This window comes from Egretta garzetta, unplaced genomic scaffold, assembly GCF_000687185.1.
Source record: "Egretta garzetta isolate BGI_Z169 unplaced genomic scaffold, ASM68718v1 scaffold252, whole genome shotgun sequence".
In the NCBI taxonomy this organism is placed as follows: Eukaryota; Metazoa; Chordata; class Aves; order Pelecaniformes; family Ardeidae; genus Egretta; species Egretta garzetta.
The window spans coordinates 2,071,379-2,083,911 of NW_009259028.1; the positions used below are offsets into that span (position 1 = coordinate 2,071,379).

The 12,533-nt window shown below is 43.3% G+C and overlaps 1 protein-coding gene across 1 annotated transcript in view; it reads right to left on the reverse strand.

Annotated features, from left to right (window-relative positions):
- BFSP1 (beaded filament structural protein 1) overlaps window positions 1-10,173 on the reverse strand; it is a 21,186-nt gene extending 11,013 nt beyond the window's left edge. Inside the window, 2 exon segments of the mRNA XM_009634668.2 lie at window positions 2,395-2,455; window positions 9,803-10,173. Of these exon segments, the coding sequence (XP_009632963.2) occupies window positions 2,395-2,455; window positions 9,803-10,173 (432 nt within the window).
- Between the last annotated feature and the right edge of the window lie 2,360 nt (window positions 10,174-12,533).

Sequence of the window (12,533 nt, forward strand, 5' to 3'; positions counted from 1 at the left end):
GCTTTTCTCCCCTCCTCTGCCTTCCTATTGAGGGGAAGATCAGCAGGACAATGGCCATGCTGGCAGGTTTGGGGGGGAGCCAAAAAAAGGCTCCAGGCCCCTAGATAATACTGATAAGCAAATATTTCTGCATGTAATTAGCAAAAGCAGCATTCAGCTTTCCAAATGTTCCTTCAAAGGGGAAAAATACTTTTGCTTTTATTCCCTGCCTTCAGACAGACCAGCTGCCTTGATATCAGAACAGCGCAGTGCCTACACGTTTTCTTCTGAACTTAGCAGTATTTGCTATTGATTCAACTTCCAAAAAAACCATTCTGCTTTAGGCACCGATTCCACAAAGTTGATCCATGTGCTTACGCAGCATTTTTCATTTACCATAGAAAAGAAACCCCTTAGATCTCACCCAAACCACCGTCTGCTGATTTTCCAAACTGATTCTCCATCTGTCGGAAAAGGCATAAGCTGACATCTGCATATGCCAGTTTCAGGCTATGTCTTGGGCACCATACAGAAAATCAGCTGCTTTCCCTCCAGCATTTGGAGCCCCGATACAAGCAGCTGCTGCAAGAGGGGCAGCCAGGGGCAGCCCAGGACAAAAACACCCCCCACAGCTTGAGATCTTGTCAGCTGTGCCTGGGGTTGTCAAATCAATCCACTTTTCTTTAGCCACAGATGGGCTGAGAGGAACCGTGAAGATGGACCCACCAGCTCCAGCTACCCCTTACAAAATATTTGCCTCCACAAATATTTTTTAAGAGCTTACAAGGTGTCCAAGAACCCTGCTGGCACATTGGAAAATAGCACTGATGCAGTGTATCTAGAGTTCACTGGAGACAGAAATAGTAAAGCACACATTTTTTTTTTTAATAAAACAAGCAGATCATTGATATGACAGTGCTCAAGCAGAACAGCTCCTGCCATTTATAGCAGGGAAAAAATCTCTATTTAATCTACCCGTAATGTTTCCAATACAGAAGATGAAGGATAAGCTGTGAAAAATAGAACTGGGAAAAGATAGAATTCTTCACTCAGATGAAAGCTAGTAGCAAGAGAGTATGAATCAAGCTTTTGCAGTTTCACAGACCTGGTTTAGACACTGCCTAAATATGTTAGGAAACTTTTATCTTTTCTCTGAGCATTATTAGTATTGTTATTACTGTTGTTGTTACTGTTATTATTTATCTTCCCATGGTATTAGTTCAGGAAAGTGCAGCTCGATGCAAAAAGTCCTCATGTTTCACTGTGAAAGGAATAAATCAGGGGGGGTTGTGGCTTCTCTTTTATTTTGAAACCTAATGGGAAGCTGAGGGTCTGTCCCGGGAAGGGCTGACCATGTCCTGCAAGGGACTGAGGAGCTTTGGGACCCACCAGACTTCAAGACTTGGACACAATCAGCATTTTCTCATGCCATGATATCAGTTCTAAGTATACTTTAATACAGTGGCTGTATTTAAAAAAAGGGGGGGAAAGAAAGTATTTAGCAACAGTTTTCTCCGGTCATATTCCAGACTCTTAGATATGTGCATTGGCTGCATGGTATGACTATGGAATGGGGAATGGACACAAGTTGCTCTTGGGGAGATTCCGATTGGACATGAGAGGGGAATTTTCACAATGAGAACAGTCAACCATTGGAATAATCTCCCCAGGGAAGTGGCTGACTCCACCACATTGGGCACTTTTAAGACTCAGCTGGACAGGGTGCTGGGCCATCTTGTCTAGACTATGCTATTACCTAGAAAGGTTGGACTGGATGATCCTTGAGGTCCCTTCCAACCTCTGATTCTATGACTAAGAAATGGGCTCTTCCTACCTCTGTGTGTAGACTCTAATTCACTCAGAGAGAAATTGTCTTCCAAGTTAAAAAAAAAAAAAGAACATTAAGAGAATTGAAAAGAGTTGTTAAAGGCATCTAGACATGTGCCAGATCTTCAGTGAGGGTGAATTTACAAACTTTACATTGGATGTGGAAGAAGCAACATGTATTTCAACTCCAGGTCCCAAACTGAACACAGGAGCTATTTGCTGATGCTCTAAAAGGAGTGTTATGCAGTAGATCCTCCTAGTCATTGTCCTTACTGAAAAATTAACGAAGTCCTGAGCACAGCAGAGGCTGTGGTCTGCAGATGGCATGTACTACATGGCCAAAATCAGCAGGACTGTACAGAGCAGGGTGCTGCACAATGCATACGCATGGGCTGAGACTCAGACATTTGCAGAAGGCTTAGGGAGGGGGCTGGAGGGGAAGGAGAACTCATCGGTGCATAAGGACAAGAAATGCCTTGCTCTGACATTTTATCTTCCCCCTGCTTCTTCAAAGCAGCTTGCTTTAGTAAATGAAAACAAAGGAAAAAAATGATAAATACCTTTCCTTTTCCACTTTTCCAGGCTTACCTTATTAAGGCGTTCAAGGGTTTCTTTTAGCCTCTGCTGATATTCACGTTCATTTCTGTACCTGCAAACAGAACAAAGGAGATCAAGTTCAGTGGTTCATCCATCTGCAAAGTGCAGTCATCTGCTCTATCATGCACAATATATGCTTCACACTAAAGCAGAATACGAATCTTGAAAGGGCCAAAAGATTTATTTATGTATTAATATTAATTTTTGGGTTTGGTCCCAGATGCTGAGAGTAATTCCAGAATTGACTAATTTCTTGTCCTCTACTTACACAGCAGAAGACAATGGAATGCCACACATTTGCTATCACTTTTTCACAGAAAGCCCAAAAATAGATTACTTACTATAAAAGTCTATTCAATTGGCATTGGACTACAGTGACAGGCATTCATCAGTGGCGACTATGTGAATATTTGCTACATTGGCACATTAGCATTCAATTACATTCTTCTTGGTTTTCTGTTCTGCCTCATGTTGTTCAATAAGCATTTTCATGACAGACACATTAAACACAAAGGTCGCAATTTTACATATTGATTGTGTATGAATAATGTTGTATTAGGGTGCTTTGATGGATCAAGCTTGTATCCTCTTTAATAGCAATTAGTATTTGGTTTGGTCAAAATCACACGTGAGTCTTAGTAAGGGCTGCATTTAGCCAGACATTCCTATGCATTTATAAAATGTCCACAAGTGCATAATGCGCATGTTCCTGTACTGAGTATACAATGGATGTATATTGTGTTTATCTTTCATTGAGGAAACAGCACATACTCTGTAAGAATTAGGGCTCTGTATTTGTATGTTAGATGGAATTATCTTCTAGGAAATCCTTTTAGCTGCAGAGTACAAAACTTCCTAATGGTTGATTATAGTCATTTATTCCTTTCCCTAAATAAACTATATATAAAATCTTTAATAGGACATAGGATTTAATGAGACTCGATTAAATAAAACAAAAACACCCAGAAGCATCTTGTAGTACAAGGCAATGAGACTTTGCTATCAGTACTGAACAAGTGGCTCATCAAACTCCATCTGCTGCCAGTGCCGAAATACATAAATAAAGTCTATTCCTGTTCATCCCTTCGCTTTCCCTAAAATAATAGAGAAACGGAGATATAAAAAGCTGTCATTTTCTTACTTTCTACAAGAAACCCTCATGGTTCGTGACAAATTAGCTCTGGTTGATACAAGCGATGGGCATCAACACAAGTATGAACGTGGCCGTAATCCAGATTCGAACATAAACCCTTGACTGAAATAATTGATTCAGCCCAGATATGCTGGTGGCATCTAAGGGACTTGCTCCAGCCAGCAGGGAACTTGTCAGATAAAGACATCAAGGATCAAGTTATGATGGTCATGTCAACATCTCTTCTTTCTTTTTATCTCCTGAAGGATGAACAGCCAATGTTATTCTCATCTCTTTCAATGTGTCTTTGCAAGGTGAAGGGATGGAGTCACTCATGAGCTGACCAGGACCACAAAGGAAGAACTTGACAGAACAGAGAGATGGACTCAACTTGGTGCTCTGGTTTTCCAACTTTCCCTTCTTTTGAAATCCCCTAATACTAGCAGGGATGGTCACTGGTCTGTTCTTACCAGGAACAGTAAAGAAACAAGTGAAAATGGTGAGGTTTTATTTCATTAGCACTCTACAAATTATTGGGCCTCCTCAGCTCAAGTGCTATTTTGCAACAAAACTAAACCAACATCTTTTCGCCAAATTGTAGTAACACAGGGTTTGCTTCCAAGGATACAACCAAGAAGATTCAGCTTCAAAAGCGAGACTGCCTTTGTTTATGCTGTTTATTAAGTAGCTCATCTCCCACCAATTTTTTATCTATCTTACCAAACTTTTGTGTGCAGTTGATGCTTTAACTTAGATGCTTTCTGACAACTGAGCAAGAATGAAGCAGCTTGTGAAATCAAATATACAGGTACAATAAAAGGCTGGATTTACACTCCCAGTAATATACAACCATCCAATAGAGTGCGGGTCTAAATCTCAGCCCTAATGTCATTCATAGCTGGTCAAACCTGCCAAGTTGCTAGGTCCTCACTCAAAAATTCTTTCAATGACTGAAATAGTCAGCTATATTTTCCTTCACTCTCAGATAACTTAAATACCTGCTGTGTCACACAGCCATAAATCCAGCTGGCAGCCTTGAGAGTGTTAGTATTGTGTGATTACCCCTTGAAGGAGGATTGCTGTTAAGTGATGTTCAATCTACTCCAGAAGCTCAGTGCAAAAGGGCTAAGGTTCTCTTAGAAATGCTTCGGAGACCTCACAGTACCTTCATGCCTGCTGAAATTTATCTCAGTAAGTGCAATGGCTGACAAGTCACAGCCCTGTTATGCTTCAAACCTGATTTCAATGTTCAAATAATTAGCTGGACATGTTTAAAAGAGGCCATGTTTTTGTTAGACGGTTGCTGGTCAGCCTTTCCTGGACCTTAAGAACGATGAGGTTCATTTGCTTCATTTAAAAAAAAAAACCAAACAACTTCTCAACTAGTCAAGTAGCTTTAGGGGTGCAACAAACCTTTTTGGCCTGTTTAGAAAAATGGGGTATTAATTGGTTTTCGCATAGGGGAAAAGAAATGGAGTGGAGGGGGCTGACAGGCAGATAAGAGCTTTAAAGGTTCCCAGCACCTCACCTCTCTTAGGTTAGGGGCTCTCTGTTGGGACACTGACAGATTTACAGGTGTGTGTTAAGCCCCTTGAGCCCCCCCTACAGGTCAGGGCCCTGGCCTGGCAAGCATCAGGCATGCAGGGGGGAAGCCCACCACTGGGCTTGTTTCTCCACCTGGGAAGCAGGGCTCCGGCCACACTGTAAATCTCTTTTCCCATCCGCAGCTGCTAGGCAGGCTGTTCTTGCTCTTAAAAGATGGGGCCAGGGCAAGGCCCTTTTTATTCGGACACTGCCTCTGCTGCAGTGCAAGGGCTGGCTCCCCTCCAAAGAGAAAACAGTCCCAATACATCCTTGTGATGCTCAATGGCCAGACACTCAATAAGGTGTCAAGCTGGGCTTTTAACATAAAGAGAAATGCTGCCTCTCTGTTGAACTCTACTGAACTCTTCCAGCAATATATGAAACCTCTTGGCTTGCCACAAGCTGAGGCTAAACTTTTCTACTGCTTTTCTCCTTTTCTGTTTCCCTTGAGGCACTTCACTAGCCTTTTCTTAGCAGATGCAGCAGTAATTTGGGTGCCAAAGAGAGCACAAACTGCAAAATGCTGGTCCTGCAAGGATGATGGACAGGCCAATAACGCTTGTGTTTTATACCGTGTAAGCTAGGATGAGCCCCGTGAGGGCTCTGCTCTGGTGATTTACGAACAGCTTGCTACCTGTGTTATCAAGAAGCTGCTATCAAATGTCTGACTGCCACGGGGTGAGATTTCGGCAGGCTGAAGAGGGCGTGGAGGGCAGGCATGACCTCCTCACCTGCAGCTGCAGCAGGATGAAGATCTCCTAACACCAAAGAAGCAGCAGCAGGATGAAACTCTCCCTAACACCAAAGAAGCAGCAGCAGCACAGAGACAACCCCCAAGGACAGGGCTTAAAGACAGCTTTGCCGTTGGTCACCAAGCTACAGAGTCCCTGCTACACCTTATATCCCAGCGATCATGTTTTCCTACTTGTTTTTGTTTTGTCTCATGGGTGCTGGGTCTCCACTGTGGCTCAGAAGGGTGTCAGCTAATCTGAGCATCACCATGCAGCGCAGCCTGGAGAATGCAGTGCCAATTGCTGTGTCTAGCGAATTCCATGGAATCATGTTGCATGCACAACTCACAAGATCAGCAGTGAATGAATTTTAAATGGAACAATCGATTAGCAAGACTTTTAATTCCTGAAGTTAATTAATCCTGTTCAGTCAAGGGCACTAAAATCTGGGTTTCAGTATCTTTCCTAATATCATGGAGAGAGAAATACAGTCCTCTCCCACAGCCAGATGCAATATTGCTATAATAACGATGCTCAATAAAATTAGCATAATTAGTATTTTTATGAGAGGCATCCAAACAATTCCTAGTGATGCTTTTTTTGCAACTTCAAGAGAAAGACTTCGCCCCTAGTACAGAGTCAGAATTATGCATGTTAATGTTAAAAGCTATAAATGTGGCTATAGACGATTTAAACATGAATTTTAACGTAAGATCTACTTTTCAATGGTTCATGCACATTTAATTGTACAATCCCAGTAGTCCCAGGCCCTACTGTGTTTAAATGTAGCACTAGCAGGTCTACTTATATAAACGTAGCTCTAAAGGGTTTACTTATAAATCTATTTCCCAAATTGTGAATGTGAGTAGAAGAACAGCTTGTAAGAGCTAAAGTTCTTCACATTAGCAAAGGACACAGGTGTTTGTCAATTAAGTGGTACATAATGCTCCACTGTATGAGATTTTGTTAATCCTAGTGTGGCAAAAGTAGATGCTTTATGTTTCAAACTGAAGCAAGAAACCCGTATGCTGCTGCTGACTGAGTGCAGCCCTAGGTAGGAGAGCAGGTCCTCAGCACAGGAATACCCCTGGATTCAGTAGCACGGCAAGGCCCTACCACGGCACAGAAGATTATTCCTCCCATATTTTGTTTAGAGACCTTTATTTATAAGTTTAGGTAGCTGAAATCATAGCCATCAGGATGGCTTTGAGCTAAGAACAGGGTGAGAAGGCAGAGTACACGGTGCCAGAGCACCGATGTTTTAATGCATGCAACTCCAAACCCAAGCAATTTTTTTCAGACTCTGAAGAAACTCTCATGTCTGTCTTCAGGTCAAATCCAGCAGCTCCCAAAAGAAAAAAATAAACCCAAAATTCACTTCTTGATGTAAACTGAAGGCAATTTGATTGAAAAGCAGCCACTGTTCTTCCATTGTAATGGCCCTGTGTATCTTTGATTTTTAAATTACAACGTTGTGGCTTGGATATAGTCAAAGTTTCCTTTTTGCTTTTGTTTATGGCTGCTGAGTGAACATCCTAGGATTGCACGACACGGCACCATCCACTTTTTCTAAGAAGTCACTAACTACCCCTTCTAACAGGTACTAAATCTCACTTTCAAGAAGCACAGCCCCCTTCTCTGAGTGCTTCCCCCCCCGGATTTTCAATGCCCTGTATTCTTCCCCATCTATTTACAGCTTGCATGAAGCACCTCAAATAAAAAGTAAATTCCCTTTGTGTCAGATAGCTAATCCTGCTGCTGAGGAACTATACAGGCAGTTAATCCACAAACTGCTCAGGTGAATGTAGGAATCCATTAAAACGTTGCCAGTACAAACTAATTTTTCCTTACCAGTTTTTCTAATTTTTTCTTGCCAATTTTTCTTGCAAGTTATCGAAATCAAAGTTGTATATTTCACTGCACTGGCTCTTCCCCTGCCTGCAATACTCTAGACAGAGGGAACACACTTTTACCCAGCTATACCATAGCACTGCATGTTTCTATACCATTTGCATGTATTTTTAACTAATATGCAGCTAGGCATTTAAGTACCAACTTTAGTCAAAATCTCACGGCCACTGTGTAATAAAAACATATGAACAAGTATCAAAGTCAACAGCTAAATTACAGCATTGGCTCACAGCTGAATTTCCAGCTCGCAAATATTGAAATACAAAACTGCCTACTCTAAAAACTGCTTGTTACTTGCTGGCACTGAGTCAGGGCATCGTGGACCAATCTGACCATTTCCAGCATTAAGTCTCAGTGCATCTGGATGGGCTATTCTCCGCTGTCAGATGAGAAAGAGAGATCAGGGCTTGGCATTTCTATAGCTGTCCCATAGCTCACAGCCCCCACGGGCTGGTCGTGTGGCAGCCCACTGAATTGGGTTGGAGATATTTTTTAATTTTTTATTTTTTTTTTAGCCAGCTCATTTTCTTGATTCAAATGTCAGGGTGGCCCCAGGAATAGCTGTGGCAGCACAGCAGATCAGGCAACGTGCGAGGCTGGGGAGGGCGGGATGAGGGTGCTTTGGGACTGTATGGCTGCTGATAGGGATACGTCATCGAACCATGGCCTAAAGACGCAGATGGCCTTGACGTCAGTTATCACGCATCTGTTTTCTGGCTCTTTCCAGTTGAAAAACGATCACAGACAGAAAAGGAAAATGTTATCAGTCTTACACTTACTAGTCCAGAGGAGGAAAAAATCAGTAAAGGATCAGACAGAAAAATCATGTCATTTAGGCAAGGTCAGACAAAAAGTCTGTGATGGAGACAGGGGATGAAATCTTGAGGGACTTGTAATTTCTGCAGTGGAAAGACAGTGCTCCAGATGATTCACCTTCTGCCTTATTAAAAATGTTTCTGGTGTGTGTGGTGAGCATTGCCTGGGAGTGATGAACTTATACCAAGGCTGCGTTTGTTGAAAACATTTAATTTTTGTCCTTCCCATCAATGTCAGTGAAAAGTGTTTCTAAGCTAAAGCATGGTATATGGAGTTCACCCCTCACCCTTTGGTGGGGAAGAGGATGGAAAGCTCCTCTTCAGACTCCATGCTGGTGCCAAATTTTCTGGGTGAACTAGCCAGATAGACATTTAGGGGGAAGAAAACCTGACCCATAAGTAACAGGAAGCCAAGACCCTTCTCTCCTGTGAGCAGTCCTTTCATGAGGAACACTCACCAAGCCTCGTTCTGTAATTAAGTAAGTAACATGGCCAACACTGCCTGCTGCTGAAGGGAAGGGCCCACACATCTGGAGGCACTCGCATGCCTCAGCCCCCAAGGCTTCTGCTCTTTGTGGTGCCACTGGGGTTAAAGAGAGGTGAAGTTAGGGGAAAACTGTTCTTACAGCTATTGCTTTAGTAGCATGAGATGGAAAGAGCGGGATATAAGGAAGAAGAGGAGGGCCATTAGGCAAATTTCACATACCAGGAAAAAATGTATTTACTTTCTTTTCATCCCACATCTGTAGTGGCTGGCACAGACTGGCTCAAGTGCCTCACAATGCCTATAAATAAGAGTTTCTCAAAAACGTCCCACACGTTTCAGGAGATGTTTGGAGTCATGCTCAGACATAAGACTTGCTTCGAACCATTTGTTTTTTTAATTGGGTTATTCCTTCTGCAGCTCAGAGCACAATCCTCCTAAAGCTAATGAGAACAGCAACCGATATGTGCCACAGGAAGGACCTCCTGCCATTGCAGGGAGAAGGTAATTGCCCATCAAGTAGCAGTAAGAACATTAAATGCAGAGCTGGAGCTCCCCAAGTCCTGACACCTTGCTCTTCACCATGGGCTTACAAGCCATCCCTGGCTACCAGTCTGATACACATGGAGAGGCATCACTCATGCACAAGAAGCAGCCATGCCCAACTCACCAAACCCAGCCTTACTACAAAGCTTAACTATGGAACCAATACTGCCTATCTTCCTCCGGTCGCAAGCCTTACTTGTTGCGGTACTCATCGAGCATGCGCTGGGCGTCCTTCTCCTCCCGCTCCAGCTTGGCTCGGTCAGATGCCAACTCCCGCATTCGCTGGCGGTTGAACTCAATCTGCCCAGCAAAGGCTTCATCCAAGCCCACCAGCTCATCCATGCGCTGGAAGGTCTCCAGCTGCTTGCGCAGGATGGTGTTGCGCTGCTCCAGCACGCGCGCCCGGTTGATGTAGCTGGCAAAACGCTCGTTGAGCTCCTGCAGGTTCTCCAGGCCCCGGGCTTGGGCCAAACTGTCGAATTCAGGAGAGCCTCGCAGCTCATCGTAGGCATCCGACCTCTCGTACTTCTCCTTGCGCACCTCGCGGAGGAAGCTGCTCCTGTACATGGCTTCGGAGGGGCTGTGCGGTGCCGGGATCCCCTCTTGTGTGCCTGCCTGTCTCTCCAGTTTGGATCTGAATTATGTTAGGGGGGGTTGGGGAGGAAGAACTGAACATAATCACCCCCCCAGATGATTAGGACTTGTCTCCAGGGCTGTTTGTGGCACTAAAGGCATCATCTGCAGCAGTGAACTAAATAAATCCCAATGGGCAACGTCCAGCTTTCGCTCGGTGGATTAAAGTGTTATCCATGGACAACAAAACAAGTGTTTTGCAGTTTCAGAGGTCGTGCTCAAAGCCTTTCATGGCTGTGCTGGGGGGAGAGCTTTGTCCCATTGTGGTGTCCCCAGGACTGTGCACAGAGGCTTTCTGCTGAGCCAGGATTTTGGTGTTGAGTGGGTGGCAGCACTTGATTTTTGTTATTTGACAGTTTTGCAATTGTTTATGATAATGGAGATGGATAAAAGTCAATATGACTCCTGCTCCAAGTACAAGATTTGGCCATTTGGTTCTCACTTCATGCTTCTTCATGTCAACCTCTTCTGCAGGTTATTTCTACCTGGTATGAGACACATCAAAGTAGCAGTAGTACTAAAACCCACATGCTTCACAGGGCCCTGTTGGGACACGAGTTTCCTTGGGAATAGCCAAGTGCCATGTCCTCTCATGATCTGGTGGACATATCATATTATCCCATGGGAAGCATCCTTCCTTCCTTCCCTTCACTCCCACCATAATGGGAGTCTCATGTGCTGCCATTCCCTGAGAGGCTTTAATTTCTCTGGAAGTGATGGATGTATTTACTTTTTTCCCCAGTCTTCCCCTTTGCAAAATCTTGTTTCTTGGGCCTGTTCTTCCAGAAGCACATCTACTCACCCGGCTGAAAAGCCCAACACCAAGACAGTTCAATGTTGAGAACTCTGTTAATAATTCATTTATGTGAAAGTCACACAAAAGTCACACTTATGCAGCTTCTTATCTGCATATTTAAATCACACGTATTGGAACCTTAACAGAAAGCAGCCTCACTGACAGCAGCACAGAGGTGAAGAAAGAAGCTGGGTGCTCAGGCGACTCTAAAGTTTGGGTTCTGCGTTATCGAATCTGAATCAAAAGGGAAAAAAAGTTAATTAGAAATTTTCTGCATCTTTCCTATTGCTTCAGATTATTTGGAAGTACAATGAGGAAAGATCAAATGATCTTTCAGAAAATCAAGGTAGTCTTTGCGCACGTATCGTGCAGCTCCACACACAGCCTCTGAACTATATAAATAGCAAAATGGGTAGATTTTTTAGAAATTTTTGGAATCTTTATATAGCAGTGGATGTGAAGCCACTGCTTTCTATGCTGCACAAACAGGTTGGCATTTGCAGCTCTTTGGCTGCCCGGCTGAACAATGTAGCTGAGCTTTTTACAAAGTTAGTCTTCCAGAAGAGATCAGAAAGTAGATTCTGCTGGATTGTGGGCGGTGTATTTTCATGGCAAGAGTTTTTCAGGCTTTCAGTACAATAATAGCCTATGTGAGTACTATCCCATCCCTCTCTCAGGGGCTGGAAGCAGCCCTGACTCCATGCTGACCAGGCACCTTAACTCCTTAGGTAGTAAAATGAAAATTTTTTGTAGATGCCCCTTAGTGACCCACCATGTCCCTAAACAGAGCAGTCTTGTTTGCAGGGGAACCCTCACTGTGCCAATTTTATTCTTAAAATTTATCCCATGCTTTCTACTGCGAAAATCTGGGTTTGCTACAGCATGTATTCCTATATGATATAGCATGTTTTGCTATTACATGCGTTTCTCTAAGGTTGGATTCCTGATTCAGTAAGATCTCACCTTGGGCTGTTTTGCCTGCTGACTTGCTACAGACACTGCTTTCCTGGGGCCAAAGCAAGCTTACACGACTCAGGCTCCATGTTAATGACTTTTTTTTGTGATGAAGAGAACTTTTTGCTCCGACTTTTACTTACGTGGCTTAAGGAGACACCCTGGCCTCCAGACAGCTCATGAACACTCAAATGCAGCAAACCAGAATGAGTCAGCCTGAAAGGAAAAACAGTTTGGCCTGGACTGCAACTGTTATTCTTCTCTTCAAACAGAGAGCATCAAAAATGCCACAGAAAAATCCATCTGCTCCTGTTACGCACTGAATTATTCGGTTCATCTAATGGACCACCAAGGTGAATTTCTTACAAAGGGATCCTGCGCATTATTTCCTATTTAGAGATGACTCAAAGACTGAAAGGTTATCTATACACACATTAATGAAGTGTCTGACAAACTGCTTGGAAGCTTTTTAGATCTAAATCAGTCAGTGTGTATACAAAAGCACTTCTATACAAAGCATGCAATCTTTTAAACTTAATGCCTG